An 18,322-nucleotide genomic window follows, 5' to 3' on the forward strand; every position below is an offset into this window, starting at 1 on the left:
GCCTGGAAAGAATGACAGAATAGCTCCTCAGCTTCCATGCAAAAAAAAAACAAGGCCATACTGTGCCTATAAGCTAAGTTTCACAAGGTATTGTACCCAGCAGCTCTTCTGAGATGTGGTTTCAATTTGCACACAAGGAAACTTGGGAGAGAAAAGCGATGGATGCAATAAAGTCTGATGGAGACAGAGTTTCTGATTATATGTAAAGTTGTAATACCTGAAAATGTTTCCTCAAAGTCGACCAAGTATTGAGGGGTGTGCCTTGACATCCTCACTCAGGACCCTTGTAGCAAGTCATGTATGTCATGTAAAGAACAAACAGATGAAATGCCACCTCACTGTATTAAAGCAGCTGATGGAAACATACACTGATTCACATTACATCACCCCAGACTTCAGTATACGTTTTATACTTCCAGTTTTAAAGGGAACATAAATACAGATACAATGTTATTTTCTTGTGGCTATTAAAAGGTTACTTTATAGTAAAGATTAGGTTTGATACTTTATAAACATAGGCCCCTTCTTGTCCAATTCACCCATTACCCAACATGCATTTCAGCAGAGGAGCAACTTGGGGTTTGACTTACCCAAAGATGCTCCAGCATCTAAACAGGGTGACCTGGACATCAAATCACCTTTTAAATCACCTTTTCGATCTTTGTGTTTGCCCTTTGTGAAGTATATATTTTTTAAATATTATTTTATGTTTTGTTTTTTTTACTTTTATGTCTTGTTTTTAACCTCCTTGTATAGAACCTCACTTGAAAGGAACTTTATACATAAAGTTTACTTATTTACTTACTTTGCAAAGCAGGTAGAACAACTGTAAATGTCTATTCACCAGAAAGCAAAGATGAAATTTGGTGTTAAACTCCGGACATTACTTCTGTGTTCGAACCTCGTTTGGGACGGGAGCCTTTCTGTATGGATTTGCATGTTCTCCCTATGCCTGAACTGAGGTTCCATGGCACTTTTGGCACAACCGTATTCCCAATATTTGGATCCTTACGACTGCTTTATGGACTCAAAAAGGAAGTCTAAGCTGAACGGTTTCTGCGAATCACAGAAGGTACTTGCCGCACTTACAGAACGGGACTTTCAGGGTGCTTTCCCAGCGTGGCAGGAGCGTGGAGAGCCGAGTATCACTGCACAAGGTGACTACTTTGAAGGGGATGGTGGCCTGATTGGAATCAAGTACAGTTTTTGGTTGTTATAGACGCAGTCTCTGAATGTTTTGATTGCATCCAGCATACACTTCACATTTACACATGTAAAAGAAAAAAAGAGGCAGCAGACAATTTGACATGGTTCTGCAAAGACATACCCAATGTCTTGTCGTGTCTTAAGGTAGAATCCCTCTCGCACCTTTTTTTTTATTTCCACAGGAAATACAAAGTATTTAAAAATAATGCACATGTTTACCAGTTAAAGTTCATTTACGTGTCATTATTTGTTCATGTAAAGCTGTGGTAATACGGCTGACTTAATATGAACCCGTGAGGCACTGAGCTGGTCAGTTGTCACACGTCTTTGATCGTTGTTTCCGTGACTGGATCCTCGCACATTTCAGACACTTTTTCTCCACAAAGCAGTGTTTGTGATAGCAGGTTTTGCACACTGTGAGAGAGAAAAGACAGGAGAGTTGATGTCTGCTGCAGTATTTCTGTAACTAGTTTCATAATCTGTCAATATAACAGAAAAGTGCAAAGCAAGAGCAGTCTGAGGACTTATTTTATCCACCGTCAAAACCGTTTTCATTTGAGACCATTTTTATGCTCACCTGTACAGCGCTTACATATGTCGCTCTGAAAGGGAAAGATGATGTCTTTCTTTTTGCAAAACTCACAGATGAAACCTCGAGCCAGACACAGCTGTGTGAAAGAAGGAGAATAAGTATCAGAATTAGAGGTTTGATTCAACAGTGAGTGCAGTTTAAACACCTTTAACTTTTCATGGACAAACATGTCCTGGTGGGGATCTTTCTCTCAGCTCCTGGTTCCTGTCTGTTCGTCTTTTAGTCTTCTCTGAAAGTATCAGGTGTCGAGAAATGAATCCATTCTTAATACATGACCAAAGTTCATGTAGCAGTAGGATATGTTGCCTATAACGGCATCCGCCCTCCTTGGGAGAGTTTTATAGTCATAATCTTTGAATTGAAGTAGATTAAATGTGGCTTTTTAGACTCTTATTAAAACACACATCCTTTAATGTCATTAAATATACCATTAAAGCATATGTTCACTGTTTTTCATACAATAGCCAAAATGAGGTTCACGGTTTTCTGGTGTGTCCTAAAACATGATTGAGGTGAATGGGGCCTTGTACTGACATCTGCTCTCAATGACTTTCAAGTGGAGATGAACCACGAATAATATGATTGTGGTTTGTTTGATTTTTACCTTTGGTAAGATATGACAGCAGTAGTTTAACAAGGCTCGATGCACCAAAACATGAGCTATTAACTCCAAATGATTCAGCTAGTGTCAAAATAATGAACGGAGATCTGCTGGTGACATCTACTGACAAACAGCGCAAAAACAATCATATTCTCCATTAGAAATATACTCCATGTATTCCCATCTTATGATAAACATAAATCACAACAGGAAACATGTCACACAGCACTTCAGGCTGACCTCGCAGTTTTCAACGTGGCCAATGGCGGAGTGCACCAGCGCTCTGGCCTGCGTCACCAGCTGACCCTTCTTCACCTTCAGGAAGTCGTCCATGGAGAAGAGGTGTGGTTGCTCCATCAGGTGAGCAGGGAGCTGCTCAAACTCCGCCACCACCCTGGGACACAAACACAAAAACGGCTTTTTATTGATGGCAGATGACCTGTTTGTGGACCACAGCATTAATGTCTTGTAGCTGGGATAATTCGCTGTGGTTTTTTACATCACTTTAAAAATTTCAATCAAAAACATCTGTTTTCAGATCCAGTGTTCTAATATTAAGTGTAATCCTCTTTGTTCACAGTGTAACAGTTCTGTTTGAAGCAGAATTTATTCCACGTGTGAAATAAATAAACTTGTTCTACCTGCCAGATAATCTGCAGGCTGTCAGCAGCTTTTTGATGCCCAGCAGCTGCTCCTGCACCTCCTGATGGAAACATGAAGAGGAGGAAAGGAGGCAAATGAAGAAGAAAAGTAGAAACAATGGAAAGATGAACTTCTGTGCTGTCTGTGTTGAACCCACTTAAAAGTGAATCGGTAATATTTTACTCCAAACTTAATCACAGCAAATCAGTGAAGGTTTGCAATCTTTTTTAAATAATCAGTGTGTTTGTTCTTTTATTTCTTTGTCTTTTGTTTTGTTGTGTGTCAGTTGTTGTGTCTCACTGTATGAGATTGTATTTTCTCTCCATGTTTCAGTACATCTGTCTCTACCAAACATCCAGCCACAGTCACGAAGAACCATCTACAGCTCCATGGACAAGAGTCCCCCAGCAGACGTTATGGCCTCCACAGAGCCCTGATCATCATGGAGTCGGTCTGAGATGGAAGAATAACTGAATGCACAGACTAGGAATCCAGGGGAAGAGGCCACATAACAGCAAGTTTAGATTCCCTGGTTACCAGTATGTTTATAAATCTTTAGGATTACTTTTCAGTCCCACTTGGGGTTGGCCCCTGAGTAGATCTCTGACCTGCTTGTCCTTTACAACCCGAATGCAGCCTGAGCTCCTCTGGCAGTGGTCTGTTAGTAATTTCTTGATGAAGGCTGAAAGTGATGTCTGACTGAGCTTTTGGATTGTCCTGACTCTGGAACAAGCTGCTGCAGGAGATCAGACAGATCAGCTCTGTTTCTTCTTTTGCTAAAAGAAGCAATTTTGTTTAGAAATTAACATTCTATTTCTTTCTTCTGCGTTTGTCTTTGTAAAGCACTAAACTTATTTTTGAAAGGTACGATATGAGTAGAGTTATTACTTCTGTCAAGAGGGTGAATATGTTTGGTTTTGTTTGTTTGTTTGTTTGTTTGTCTATGTGCCTGATTTTGGTGAAACATGGTGGCAGGGTGTATCATGGGCAAAGGAAGAACCCATTTAACTTTGAAACAGATCCAAAGCACAAGGTGGATCCACAAATTATTTGTCACTTTCATTACCATTGCCACTTCATGCATTCGGCCTACCAAACCTAAACTCCGTACAGTACATGTTACAATCCAGCAGATGGTTCAATACTAACAAAACATTCTAGGATACGATGACTTCATGTCACAATTTAGCATTCACAGCTCACACCGACCTCCCTCTGCAGATCGCGTCACCAGTGTTCAAATCCTGTTTAAAAACCTCTTTATTTGTACTGGTTTCTCCGCATGAAGCCCATTTCAGTTTTTATTTACTTTTCTGACGTGTTTACGTTGGCTTAATCTCGTTCTTCGTCTTTATTGTTTATTTCCACTCATGTTTAAATCTATCTTACTGTTTTCATTTTGTTTCATGATGTGCAGCACTTTGGTCAACCTCTGTTGTGTTTAAATGGACGATATGAACATATCTTTCTTGACTAATCCTCTGTGATACAGACATACTGGTTAAAACGTAATGCAGTTGTTCTGAAGGACTGTGGTTCCACAGGGGAGAATTATTACATCACCACACCAGTTTATTATAGAATCAGGGACTTATTGAGGTTGGATGGAGGTCTGTCTGCCTACCTATGTGTGAATGTGAAGCAGGTAGATTCAATTTAAATGGGATAAACTGATCACGACAGTAGCAATAATTCAGTCTTGAACTCACTCTGAACTTGTCCAGCTCTTTGGCTCTGCTGTACAGAGTCTTCCCCACACAGGTCAGGTCGAACAGAGGCTGAAGCCACACTGAGTCCAGAAGCTGCTTGGAGAAATCACTCACAGGGTACCTGCCATATAAACATTAACATGACAGATTGAATTTAAAGTACATTTTTAACTGAGATAATAACAGCAATTTATGGAATTTAATGTGAACGGTATCATCATTTAAATTTCATTTTTTTATTAATCTGTTTTATTTTGATTTTGTTGTTGTTGTTTTTTCTGTCTGACCAACAGTCTAAAATTCAACATATTCGTGATCCAGCTGCTGAGGACATTTGAGAAGCTGTAACAGGACGATTTGGTCATTTTCATGAAAAAAATGATTGTCATAATTTTTGTTGACTAACTTGTTGCCATAACAACAGGCCACTGGATTTAGAGTAACGAGCAGTCTAACTGTGTAAATGTCAGCGATAATAGCACAAGTTGTTTTTTTCTTACTTGCCAAAATCCCAGCAGGACAGAACTCGAGCAGGAATCAACGCCTCAGAGCCGCTGTGGCAGCAGTCACAGAAATACCTGCGAGGCAATTAGAAGGAGCTGATGAAGTCACAAAGACTGGATTATTTTCATATGCATTGTTTTATATAAATACACCACAAACTGAGTGTAATATTTGCATAATAACACTTTATTCAACATACCTGCCGAGGTATTCACAGTACAGCAGTTTCTTGATGTACCCTGGTGGCAGAGGAACAGGAACAACTCAGACATGCTTTTTTTTATTAGTTTCTACCTCATTACAGGATGAACACACGTCTGAAACCTGTTTGCATTCACAGTCTTTTAGTATTTAGGCAATGCAAGGAGATTAAATATTAATTTCTGATTATTGTAAAGTATTGTCAATAAAGATTTCTGTGGATTTTTCCTTTTTCAGTATCAGTTATGTTTCCCTTTTCATTTTTAAAGCACAATTTGATTTCTTTATTATTTGTTCATTTTCCATTTGAACTCCTCTTTAGGTGAACTGATGCTTCACAGGTTTCTCTCCACTGCAGCTCCTAAATCTAATCCTAAATCCTCTCTCTTGATCTCATTTTGCCTGAATTTGCCTTCCAGCAGATAATAGCTACAACTGAACAGTCTGGACACATATGATACAAGTTAAGGTTGTTTTTTGACACAACACGCGCCTGAGGTTGTATTGGTCCATCTGAAAGTTACGATGCTGCCGTCCAGGCCAGGTTAAAAAAGAAGTTGCTTCCTTCAGTGGGATTTGTCAGGTTGAATTTAAGTTAAATAGTGTTAATGACTTTGAGGCATCATTTTCTTTTTAATACTTTCTGAATAGTAGGAACATTTTCTGAGCCTGCCTCAGTCTCCTGTAGAGGGATTATAAATAGCATCATGTGCATCATATGAAGCACATGAACTTCTACTGCACACAGTGCTGAACCTTAAATCACAATCCAATCCAATATTTAAAAATGTTTGATTATCTGTGTCATCCATACGATCCGGTACTCACTGGGCTCTATCTCTGTCCCACAGCCGGCACACAGGAAGTGTTGCAGAGCCACAACTTCACTGCGTCTAGAGGAGGGAAAGTCAGTGAAATCAGTGAACATTCACTCATGCTGGTGTGTGTGCAGTGTTTTTGAGTCTGATGTTACGAAGACCTGTGTGTCGGGTGGAGGGTGAAGATGATCTGGAAGCGAGGTGGTGCCCAGTTCAGAGATCCTCTCATCCTGGTCCTCAGTCTGATCTCCTCCGTCAGGCTGCTGCTGCTCACCTCCACACCTCCAGTACCTGGCAGCTGGTGGCCAAACAGAGAAAAGCTTGAGAACATTTCCAGGCTAACTGGAGGCCCAGAAAGCAAACCTCGAAAATATCACACATCACTCAGAAGCAAATGTTTCCTGTTCAACTGCATTGTTTCCTGTGTAGCTGTATAAAAAGCATTTTACAATAATGTTTACACTAGGGAGGAATCAGGCGTGGAAAAAAAACAACTAAATATTGTCCCCTTGTGTACCCTGATTCATCCTGCTAGTTCAGGTCGATACGCCAACCTTTTTGCAACCCTACATTGTTATTGGCATTCCACCAGCTAACTGATGGATATTAAAGCACTTTTGGCATGTTAACATAAGCAAAGGCTGCCAGGACGAATGAAATCCTCTGGGGACCATTCATGCATTCAATACATTTCATGGCAATACAGCTAATTGTTTTAGACATTTTTCACACTAATTAAACCAGTGAATTGATTTTGCCATTCCTGAAGCTGGAATCTAAATATAAGACAGGAGCACTTCAGATGTTTCCATGAGGGAGAATATTCTCAGATTTATTCTGCAGCAGCAGTCATAAAAAGCTACCAGAAACAGAGTCCTGATCTTAACATGACTGAGTCTGTCTGGGATTCCATAATGAGACACTGAGACGACCTTAATCCACAGAAGAACCGGGAAAGGTTCTCTGAGAGGCTTGACCAACCTACCATGAAAATCTTTGTGTGTACAGAGGAGAACTGTAAAATGTCATGAACATTCTTCTTTTGGCGTAACAATAACAGGTATTCCACTCATAAGGACTCGCACACCTCACAGATATCAACCAATGTATAGTGAAACCATGAGCATCAAACAGGCCGAGCTGTTGATCCAATAGCTGCATGCATGAAGAGTTGGATATGCCGCTGCCACTCAATTTTGCTGTAAATTCACCCCGGTGGCCAACTGTGGTACTGCAAACAAAAAACCTGCCCTGTGACCTGTGACCCCAAAAGTAAAGTTCAGCTTCTAGAACCGGTTTCATTCTGAAAACAAGAACCCGCGTACCTCATTTTAAACCAGGCTGCATTTCCATCAGATCCAACAGATTGCTTCTTTCTTTTTTGTTCAAAATCAAATGTAGGTCAGGGAAAACCAAGCAAGATTACGGACTTAATATTGTTTACTTGCAAACATTTAGCATCTTATATAAAGAGCCAGTCATCACAGCAATCCAAATGTAGATATTGTAAAGAATCTGTGGCAACAATCTATATGAAGTATAAAAGAACACACTCCAACTTTAAAGTAACATCTCATTACTACCCGAGAAACATAATTGGTCAATTTTAAATATTCCCCAACACAGCATTTTCTCTGCTATCAGCTACATTCACTTGTCAGATATTTCTCTATTTGTGCCTGTTGTGTTTCACTCGTACAAATGAAGCACGTGTGTCTGTGCGTGTTCTCACCTCTTGAAGGGAGCTGCGGAGGCTTTGTCGGCCTCGCCGAGGCTCATGGGAAGGAAGCCAGCTCCTCCTGAACTCCACCACCAGCTGTTGGGCCAACATCTCCGCACTGCATTATTGGACACGTCAGACAGACTCAGAAACACGACACAGGACGACTGTGTAGATTTACAGAAAGTAATTGTTTCTTTTACTTTTTGAGAGAATCTCTCGGCATCAGCGTTGTGTCGACTCCGCAGTCTGAAATGTAAATACACACACAGTATGATGCTCCTGTTCATTCACATGTAGTTACATATTAAACTAGAGGACAAGAATCCCTACAGTACCTACAATACGTGTACTTTTTTATTTGTCAATAAGAGAGAGACATTTTTATTTCAGATATGTCACCCGTAGAAAAATCTAAGAAATTAGAGTGGTGAGAAAAATGATCCTAAAAAAATCTGTCAGGTACGTTTTTTGATATGTGAGATTTGCAGGTTTCCATCAATATTACAATATGTGCAACAGAAATTCTGGAATTAAATGAACATATAATATAAGTATATAACTTAATAATGTCCTTTAGTGCCTTTTATTTGGACATGTCTATTACAGGAAACAATGCAACAATACTGGACATTTTTCTGGACGGGGCTTCCAATACATACGAGGTGCCATGACTGCTCCTGTTGGAGCGCAGCACGGTGACCTACATGAAGCAGGGGGTTTCACACGTTTTTGTGTGTCCTATGATTAATTCAATATTATGTCTCAGAGCGGTGTAGTTGGGGGTGTTTCTGGTTTGATTGACATGCCCTGGGTGCAGTCAGCTTTCTGCTACAGGCAGACTTCGCAGACTCTCTCTCTCTCTCACGGTGCCGACACCAAAGGCCACCTTGTGCGTTTCTATTTGACACGAACAGCTTTGACTCAGCGGCCGTGTTTGACAGAGAGAATGAGAACGAGTTGGTCAATATTTTTGGGGAATGAACATAAATTTGGTCCATTGAAATCATCTCAACGGCTTTAGGATGAATTGTAATAACTTTAGAGATCCCTTAACACGCACAACTAGAGCTATTATCTGGCCAAAGTTTGACTTTGTTTATTGCATTGGACTCTGTGGAATAAATACAGGATTTTTGACCACATCCTTGATGAGAAGTTATTTGGGACCTTTGGAAGGAAACGTGTCTTGAAGCCCCCCCAAAAAACGTTAAAAGTACAAATATTTTTACCTTCAAATCCACTGTCAGTAGAGAGGACAGAGAGAGTATTTTTTTGATGCTGAGTCTCATCATTCCCTGCGTCCTTCTCCTCTTTACCTCGTGTGTGTTGTTGTGTATTACGAGAGTGTGTGTCTGTGAGTGATGTCTTCATGTCCTCATGTGAATGTCTGAGCTTGTGACTCTCCCGCTCAGGATCACCTCCGCTGCAGTCTCGTGTGTGTGTCTGTTTTTGTGGTCTGTCCCGTGCGGAGATTGTGCAGCTTTGTGTGCACGTCTTGCACTGTGTGTGTCGGTGTTTTTCCATCATGGAGGTCCATCGATCAAAGCTCAGAGTCCACTTGGCACCTTCCAGCACCTCCAGCACCATGTCCACCAAGATGAAATGAGCATTTTCCTGCACAGTCATTTGTACAGACGCCGGTGAAACAGCAGGCATTTTGAACAAACAAGATATTTTAAAACATTTGACTGTTTATGTGAACATCTTATTGGCTTCAATATTCAGCTTGAAACAAAGAGTTTAAATGACCTTTAGTGTACACATGATGTACTCTTGGCTGCAATAGAAATGGATGGATTTTTTTTAAAAAATTTTTTAAGATTGTTTTACAAAACAACCGCAGCACTTCCAGACTTCGTTTTTCCACATATTTGTTATCTTGAATTTGTAAATACAGTTGTTTGATACAAATATCAGCTCTGCTTCAACTTGTTTTCGCTGCAGTTTGTTTGTCTGTTTGTGAGCAGGAAGATTTACCAACTCATGAAACTTGGTAGAAGAGTGTAGCATGGGCCAATTTTGAGGAGAGGATTTGAATCCCAGAGAGAATCCATTAATTATTGTTTACTTCCATTAATATGCCAAGATAGGACATTTGGCAGAAGGGAGTTGAGGTACATACTGACATTCTTTTGTTTATTATTCAGAAGCCATTGAGAAGACAGAAATCATTTTCAGATTATCAGAGAGATCAACAGATGAAAGTGATATCTATCTTCTAATCTGACACCCTGAAATTAACGCAATGTTTTTTTCATGTCAAAGTGTTGGTATGGTTGTTAGAAAGGGAGCTCGTATGTAACTCACTAAACTCATGACTCCAAAAGGGATGAAGGCTTCGTGCCACATTTCTACATCTGAAGCAATAAAACTGTAACTGAACTTAGAAACTCACCTTTTCCAGCTCACAACTGGTCTTAAAGATGTCTGCAGAGAAATCTGGGATCCTACTGGACCTCCTCTCTTTGCTGTGTTGTGTTAAGGCAGAGAGACCTGACACAACACAACACAACACAACACAACACACACACACACACACACACACACACACACACACACACACACACACACACACACACACACGAATAAGTGCTGTTGAATCATATATACTTCAATGTAACGAGCTTCTTCTTTTGAAACTTTGAAACATTAGAAACAGTTTTCACAAAGTGAATACTCCTGCTGCTTATCATTACACTCTCTGGAACCCTGTTGTTTAATGTGAAGGTCTGGAGATGCTTCTACCTTCAGCTTCTGTCACTAATTATTATCAGACAGTATTTTCTTTCTGAGAATAGACCAGCGTACTCCCTACACACACTTTATCACTTCGTCACATGACCTGCTTCGTCAACACTCACACATACGTGTACTTTGCATGTCTAACTAGGCAAAATGTGAAACTGACACAGTATGTATGAGTTTACTGACAGGTGTATTTTAAAAATGAATTTTCAGGACAGGATAAGAAAATATCACTCGACAGTTAGTCCAATAGTGATTTCACAAGGAGTTCAGCAGAGGAGACCACAGCCATTGTCATGTCTCTACCGGGATCATTTAGCCATGATGGAAACCTTCCAAGGTTTATCTTCCTAAAGCTGAATAAAAAATAACCAAAAAAGTGGCCAATCAGTACGTGGCTTTTTGGGAAGTTGCTCACCAACATCCTGTTTTGTCTTTCTTTGAGGCCTTGTTATTTCAGCACTTTGACAAAGCATGACCGTCTTCATACTGGCAAAACCTGCAATGAACAACAAACCTTGCTGTTGGAAGCTTTGTGAGGCTGCCTGTGAGTTTAATTCTTGTCACACTGTACAGATGGATCTAATCAAATCTTGGTCTCAATCGGTTTCCTGTTGTACAGTCACTTTCAGGCTGTCAGATTGTGTCAAAGACCCAAACTGTGGGCGAGTCGTCCTATGCAGTCAAGGGTCACCGAATTTACCACATTTCCCTCATAACGGTCACATTACATATCAAACAGCCTCAATAAAATGTGAAGGAGCCTTCAAACATTAAAACCTGCAGGATAACTCGGAGGTCTTATTGTGGCAACAACACCTTGTTGCTCTCAATTTTTTTTCCTCAGCTTGATCCAAATCAGACTGAGATGATATCATTAGATGATAGCACATTTTATATTCTTGTGGCAATCATCAGTCTTTTCCCTTTATTAGAAACAATATGCAGCTCAAACACTAAATCTAACCATAATCAGAGCTGGGGTCGGTGGGGGATAATTTGTCTGCCACTACGCACAGTAAACACAGCAGTAATGATAAAACCTATTTAACCTGGTGCGTGAGGGGCATCGCAGCTGGTTGGGCCCCGCTGTCTGAGCTCCTCAGCCAATCCCTGCTGTCCACCGTGGGAAACGTAGTGACCTGTCAGGCTGCTCAGGAGTCGGTTCAGATTCGATGAGATAGAGATGCAGTGCCGCTTCTCCTCCACCTGGGCTGAGCGCTGACAGGAGCTCTGTCTGGATCCCAGATCCTCCATACCGGTGGCCACCGGACCCCCGTGCTGATCTAGAGACAGCAAACCAGATGAAGGAGATGGGGAGTCCGAGCTGGGAGAAGTAAAGTTTCACTTTAGTCACAACAAACAGATGTAGCAGTGACAACAAAAAAAACCTGGGGAGAAATAAAACTTCACGCAAGCTAAAGAAAGAATTAAAAGGCAGAATTTTATTTTTTTTAAAAGTGCAGCAATTAAAGCAGTTCAGTTTCCCACTGAAGTATATGAAGTGTGTGCACTGTGGCGGAAGTTGAAGTAGTATTTAAGTATTTAAGCTCACTGACTCTTTAAGCTTTAATTTAGGCTGAGACATCGAGACACATAGACATGACAGAAGATTCGGGTTTACTCCGACTCGTTTTGGTCCACATAATTTAGATAATCATAAATTTGTCCAGAATTTGAACCACCAAAGTACAAGATCACGTCAGTCGTATTATTCCATCATGGGAATATTTAGAAACCGAAACTATTGATTATTTTCATTATCAGTATGTCTGACAAATATTTTCTACAACAATAAATTAATTATTCCATGTATGAATTGTCAGAAAATGGTGGAAAAATAACAGAATGATTGTGTTGTCCGATGAACAGTCAAAAACTTATTGATGTTGAGTTTGGTCTCGTAGAAGACACTTTAAGTTTTACTTTTAAAAAAGACTGATGTTATTGAGCTGTTTGTTGGCTGATTAAAAAAATAGCTGCCTAACATAAACATTTTTGACTGTTCATCGGACAACATAATCATTTTGTTATTTTTGTCAAAATCTTTTGACATTTTAAACATGGAATAATCCACAGACATACTGATAATGAAAATAATCAACAGTTTCGGTTTCTAAATATTCCCATAATGGAATAATACGACTGATGTGATCTTGTACTTCAATGGTTAAAATTCTGGACAAATTCATAATGATTTAAAATATGTGGACCAAAATGATTTGAAAAAACCCCGGGTCTTTTGTGGTCTGATGTCTCAGCCGAAGTTAAAGCATAAATTAAAAACAGAGTGAATAGATTTAATGAATGTAAGAGACAACATGTACGTTACATTGAGGAAACCAATTTAAAATGGTCCATTTTAACACATTTCAGGAAAGAGAAACAACATGTAAGGGGAGTAAGAAGGAACCTGTCATGGCTGACAGCTGTGCAAGAATATAGGTATTGTTTGGAGTGACATGAAGCGGTTTGGGCAATAGATTTTCAACAGAAATCACTCTTCCTCCTTTTTACATTAAGGTATAAAATCTTTGTCGTAAAAATACCCTTCTTCATTTACTGTTTCAGTTCCTGTTTCCTCTTTGACTGTAGGTAATCTCATAACTTCCATGACTTTAACCTTCAAATATCAGAAACAGAGTCAGTCAGGAAGAGTAAACCGTGGTTCCTCAGGAAGTCACAAACACCTTCATATAGGCCTTCACAGGTAACAAGACACACTGCAGACAGTTACAGCATCCTGTAGAAATACTATTGAACAGCAGAAAGTCTTTAAAGTGTGTCCGATAACTCTGTGGTTTCTGTTCAGCAGTCAGTGACACTGTGGAGGATTATCATAGTTCATGTGGCGCCATCTAGTGGTGGAGTCAAAGTAACACTGTGGCAGCAGACAGCACCAGTCCTCCTTTCCATGTTATACAGTATACTGTATATTTGATAGCACTCTATTATCATTGTTTGGTATGTGTGTGTGTGTGTGTTACATTTATTACATATATGTTCTACATGACACTATTTACCTCACATTTATATTTCTTTTATTTTCCTTTTTAATTGTTTTGTTATTTCTACATTCTTCTTTCTGTCTTTTCATTCTTTATTTTATGTTGTCAGCCTCAGGGTAAAAACGTTTACTATTTTTAGTCAATCTTGTTTCTGGACTTTGTGTTTTCATTGGAACAACAGAAAGTGTAAACGATAATAGAAATAGTAAGGAGTGTCAGATGAGGTTGACAAATGTATTGTTATGTGACAGCGTGAATATTTCCACGGTTACCGTGATGGATCAGGCGGGTCGGGTGCCTCTGCGTGCCAGGAGATTAGCCTGCGGTGTCTGGAGATGATCGGGCTGCTCCTGGGAAGGTGGACGTTTCCCTCTTCTGGACGCAGAAGAGACGCTTTGCTGTCAGCCTCAGCAGGTCTCAGGTCTCCTTCCTCACCCTCATCATCCTCACCTTCATCACTGTGGCTGTTAGTGGCTTTGAAAGTGTTGCGTAACGTAGAGCGGGAGTGAACGAAGGCTTTGTGATGTCTCTTCTTTGTGGAAGTTTTCTGTGGGTGTTGATGGGAAAATGTTGTGTTCACTTCTCGTCCCCCGGTGTCTGATGGTGACAGAAGGAAAAGTGGGATCGAACCTGCAGCGGCCGACTGTTGGTTTTGATGGGACACATCTTCTGCTTATAGGAAGAAAGAGGGGAGAGACAGAGAAGAAGTAAATATAACTGATCATATTTATACATATTGATCATATAATGTTCAGTGAAGGATGAGTGGACATATTTTACAAGCTAGAGCCAGAAACAGTTCTAGAATTTTCAAATTAAAGAAGTAACATTTGATCAAGGCTACTCCAACATGTTTTAAAGAGGCCTTTCAGCAACTCTCCGCTGTTCCCTGTGTGACTGTCAAGGTCTTTACCAGATTTGTATACCTGTTTAGAGAGCGCGGCGGATCTTACCAGTGACTGTCAGAGCTGCAGTTGGAGGAGCGGGTGTATCTTCAGGGTCCAAACACCAGCTGACATACCTGGTTCTGCAGAGAGAGGAGGGCACGCCACTGCAGCTCCTCATCTGCACACGACAAGAGAGGCAACGTTTCCCAATGACAGCAGCTTTGATGCAAACTTCCTGCTGCAACAGTGCTTTCTGAGGGCTGAAAACACAGCTAACGCCTCAGAAAATACAAAATGACCCACATACATACAACTAGTGCACCTGCGGAGGTCTGGATCGCCTTTCTTGGAAACTGATCACGATCACAAAGCAACTTACAGGTCAAAGTCTGAAGATGGTTTCCCTCAGTAACACTGAGGGCAGAATGAATCTTGATGACATGAATCTTTGTGGACATGAAGCTGAATGTATGAGCATATTTTAGTGAGCAAACTTATTAAATTACACCTTATTAAATCCCTCAGTAGAAGTCCCAGTGTGGAGCAACACATAATGACATTTACCAACAAAGGAGTGGTTACACACAAGAACTGCACATCCTGTGCAAGCCAGAATTTGAATGTGATTTTGACAAGTCAGCCAAAGAATAAATATTTCCTCATTTCAAAAAGTCCCCAAACGCATCTATTTCTGTCATCAAAATATCTTAATATTATTTAAAACTCACAAATCAAAAGTTTTAGTTTAGCTACTGATATTATAGGATTTTTTTTGCAAAAGTAAACCAGGTAGCCGTGTCAGTATAACACAGAATTTGTTTTGCTCTAAACGTTTATATTAAATATGACAATGATCTTTTTAAATGGTCAACACTTTTAAAACAAGTTATTACTGCCATTTTAAGACAAGCATGTTCAACCCAACACTTCAACAATTCCCACACGAGCAGCAATAGGAAGGAAAAACTCTGTTTTTATAGGAAGAAGCCTCCAACAGAACCAGGCTCAGAGGTGGGCGGCCATCTGCCTCATCTGGTTGGGGTGAGGGGAGAGCAGAGAGAGAAAAGAGGAGCATAGAATAACTCACAAATCCTAAGCAGGTTGATGAAGATAGCAACCATAGAAAACAAACATGCTGCAGAGCCAGAGATACCTGCAGTGAGCAGGGAGAGGGAGGACAAAGAGGAAAAAACACAAACTACACCGGTTCAGGGTCATCTGAGCCAGCCATAACTATAATTTACTTTTACAATCTTAAAAGTAAAGAGGGGGTCTACCTCCTGAACCCAAACTGGGAGCTGGTTCTAGAGTCGAGGATTCTGAGACCTGAAACTTCTGCTTTGCATTTTACAAAGTGTAAGAACCAGATGTAAGCCTGAACTCTGGCAGAGAGCCGCCCTGTTGGAATAATATGATGTCTGTTGGATATGATGGAGTTTGGTCATGAAGGACTCAATTTTAAATTATGTTTCTCATTTTCCTGAAGGCCAGTGAAGAGAAACTAATGTGGGAGAAATATGATCTCTCCTGTTAAATCAGTGCAGCATGTAAAGGAGTTACTGGCACACCCTGATAGTAAATAATTACAATACTCCAACCTGATGGTAAAAAATGCGTGGACTACTTTTTTAGCATCACTCTGAGAGGATGTTTCCGAGTCTGACAATAATGTGGAGGTGAAAGAAGGCATGTGTGAGTCAACATCCTCACAAAAAGCAGGTCAAAAAAACCACCTTCTAAGGCAGCTCCATCCAGATTAACTGTGTCTTTACATGGGGGAGTTTCTGAGGTGTTTAGGGACAATTACAATAACTGTCATTTTAGAAGTTGAAATTTTAACCCTTTAAACCTTCTCTGTGAGCTTTTTCCAATTGGCCCTTAACCAAGAAATAGTACAAAATAATCACTTAATTTTTGGATATTCAGATCTCTATATCCATTTAATAATCAGAAATCACACAAAAGTATGAGATGCAAGTACAAGGTGAATTTAAAAATGCCTCAGATCATGACAGAAGACATTTTTTTATCAAAAGCATCCATGGATATTTACTGTAATATTTTACTGTCAAAAATGAAGTCTGAGGACTAAAAACAGTGTTGACTCTTGGAGTTTTATTCATTTTTTTTTTTTTTTTAAAGACTAGAATATATTGAGCATATGAATTCGTAGATTTCACTTCAAGAAGCTGGTTTGCTTCACACACCAAGCAGAACTTCCTGTATAAATGCAGAAGTAGAGTCTGTCTGTCAACGATAAGGTCTTGAAGATTTCTTATTAAAGTCTTCATTATCAGTTAATGAAAAGGACTTGATCAGAGAGCAGCGCTGACCAGAACATAAAGATCATCAGACCACTCACCATGTTGTGAACCTCAACAGTGAAGCAGCGAGGAAACCTGTCGGAGTCCAGTCAGAGAAACGAGTCTTCGTCCCCCAAAAGCTGCAGCAGCTGCAGAAACAGAGAAGAGAGGTGGCTGATTATCAGCACTTCCTGTATTTAACTGTGGTTTGTACTTTCTGTGGCTGAGATGTGTTTTTTCCTGAGAACAGAGGACAAAAAGCGATCAGTATACAACACAGCAAGTAAACACCTTCCACACATGTAATAATAATAATCACATTGCTCGAAATAGAACCACCTTAATGCTTAATTTTTGCTTTAATCTGGAACTTCTTTTTATGACAGGAAGTTAATTCATTCAGTATCAGCACATACTTTTATTTTGGAGGCATTTTTAAATGTTTCACAATGGTTTTAAGTTCTTTTTTTGGAGAAAAGTGAGTCAGATTTAGTGTTTTAAAAACAGTAAATCGGACTGACTGACTACACTGCAGTCAAAAAGTACACATTATGCTTTGCTTCCTGCTACTAGATGAAACCACAGACATTTTTAAAGAAGAAGGATATTTTATGGACAGCCCGGATGTTTAAAAAAAATCTGGATGTTTTTAGAAACAAATACGTTTTTAGAGACTTGGGGACATTTTTGAAAAGGGACATTTCCTGGAATCTGTTGTGTTTAGTCATTTTCAAAGGGCTTTTTGAAGGACTTGGAATTAGAATCAGGGTGTTTTTAAGGTTTGTATTGGGACGTGTTGTGGAGGTCAGTAAAGGTCCTCTCAAGTACATAAGAACAAATGTGCTGGCATGCAGAGTGTAATCAGTGATCAGCGCAGTGTATTTGCTGAGGCCAGCTGGTTATGTAATCAGTTGACTCAGCACACACACACACACACACACACACACACACACACACACACACACACACACACACACACACAGGCTACTTATACATAAGTATGCTGCGCTGAAAACGCAAAACAATACTGTTGTTCATTCAGAGTGTTTCTGCTTTCTCCTGCTTTAAACAAGTCATTTATGGTTCTAATGTTGCACACTAATGTTTGCAAACTCTATTCCTGGTTTTCTTGATGCTGTCCCTTTAAAAAAAAGAAAGTTCAGAAAAAAATGAAAAGCTAGAATTTGTTTTATTCTTGTGATGAAGTTGGGGATTGATGTGTAACTGAAACCAGAGGAATCAACAACTGTTTAGAAGAGAAGTGTCTTGATTATCTGCTTTACTTTCTGTCTCTCAGATTATTTGTTGTCCCCTTTGTTTGATTTGGGTTACATTCTTGTATGTCTATTTAGGAGTGAAGAGTTGAGGCTTGTTGAGTTTCAG

At 39.8% G+C, this 18,322-nt stretch overlaps 1 protein-coding gene across 4 annotated transcripts; it reads right to left on the reverse strand.

Moving 5' to 3' along the window:
* Positions 1-1,335: 1,335 nt before the first annotated feature.
* Positions 1,336-17,068, reverse strand: rubcnl (rubicon like autophagy enhancer). 4 transcript variants are annotated; one of them, XM_069155143.1, is made up of 17 exons: positions 16,999-17,068; positions 14,703-14,814; positions 14,022-14,418; positions 11,794-12,068; positions 10,392-10,489; positions 9,226-9,610; positions 8,197-8,242; positions 8,006-8,111; positions 6,435-6,571; positions 6,284-6,348; positions 5,454-5,493; positions 5,251-5,328; positions 4,751-4,871; positions 3,041-3,102; positions 2,640-2,793; positions 1,784-1,874; positions 1,336-1,620 (listed from the first exon to the last, which is right to left on the reverse strand). In XM_069155143.1, exons 1-17 carry the CDS (start codon positions 16,999-17,001, stop codon positions 1,517-1,519), a joined length of 2,274 nt encoding a protein of 757 aa, XP_069011244.1. In that variant the 5' UTR covers positions 17,002-17,068; the 3' UTR covers positions 1,336-1,516. The 4 variants fall into 4 exon arrangements, with proteins under 4 accessions (XP_069011244.1, XP_069011243.1, XP_069011245.1 ...); XM_069155142.1 differs by having other exon boundaries at positions 14,022-14,421; XM_069155144.1 differs by lacking the exon at positions 16,999-17,068 and having other exon boundaries at positions 14,022-14,296; positions 14,380-14,418; positions 14,703-14,792.
* Between the last annotated feature and the right edge of the window lie 1,254 nt (positions 17,069-18,322).

Source organism: Embiotoca jacksoni, unplaced genomic scaffold (genome assembly GCF_022577435.1).
Source record: "Embiotoca jacksoni isolate LCO1_2020_lvr unplaced genomic scaffold, fEmbJac1.0.p SCAF_2, whole genome shotgun sequence".
NCBI classification, from domain to species: Eukaryota; Metazoa; Chordata; class Actinopteri; family Embiotocidae; genus Embiotoca; species Embiotoca jacksoni.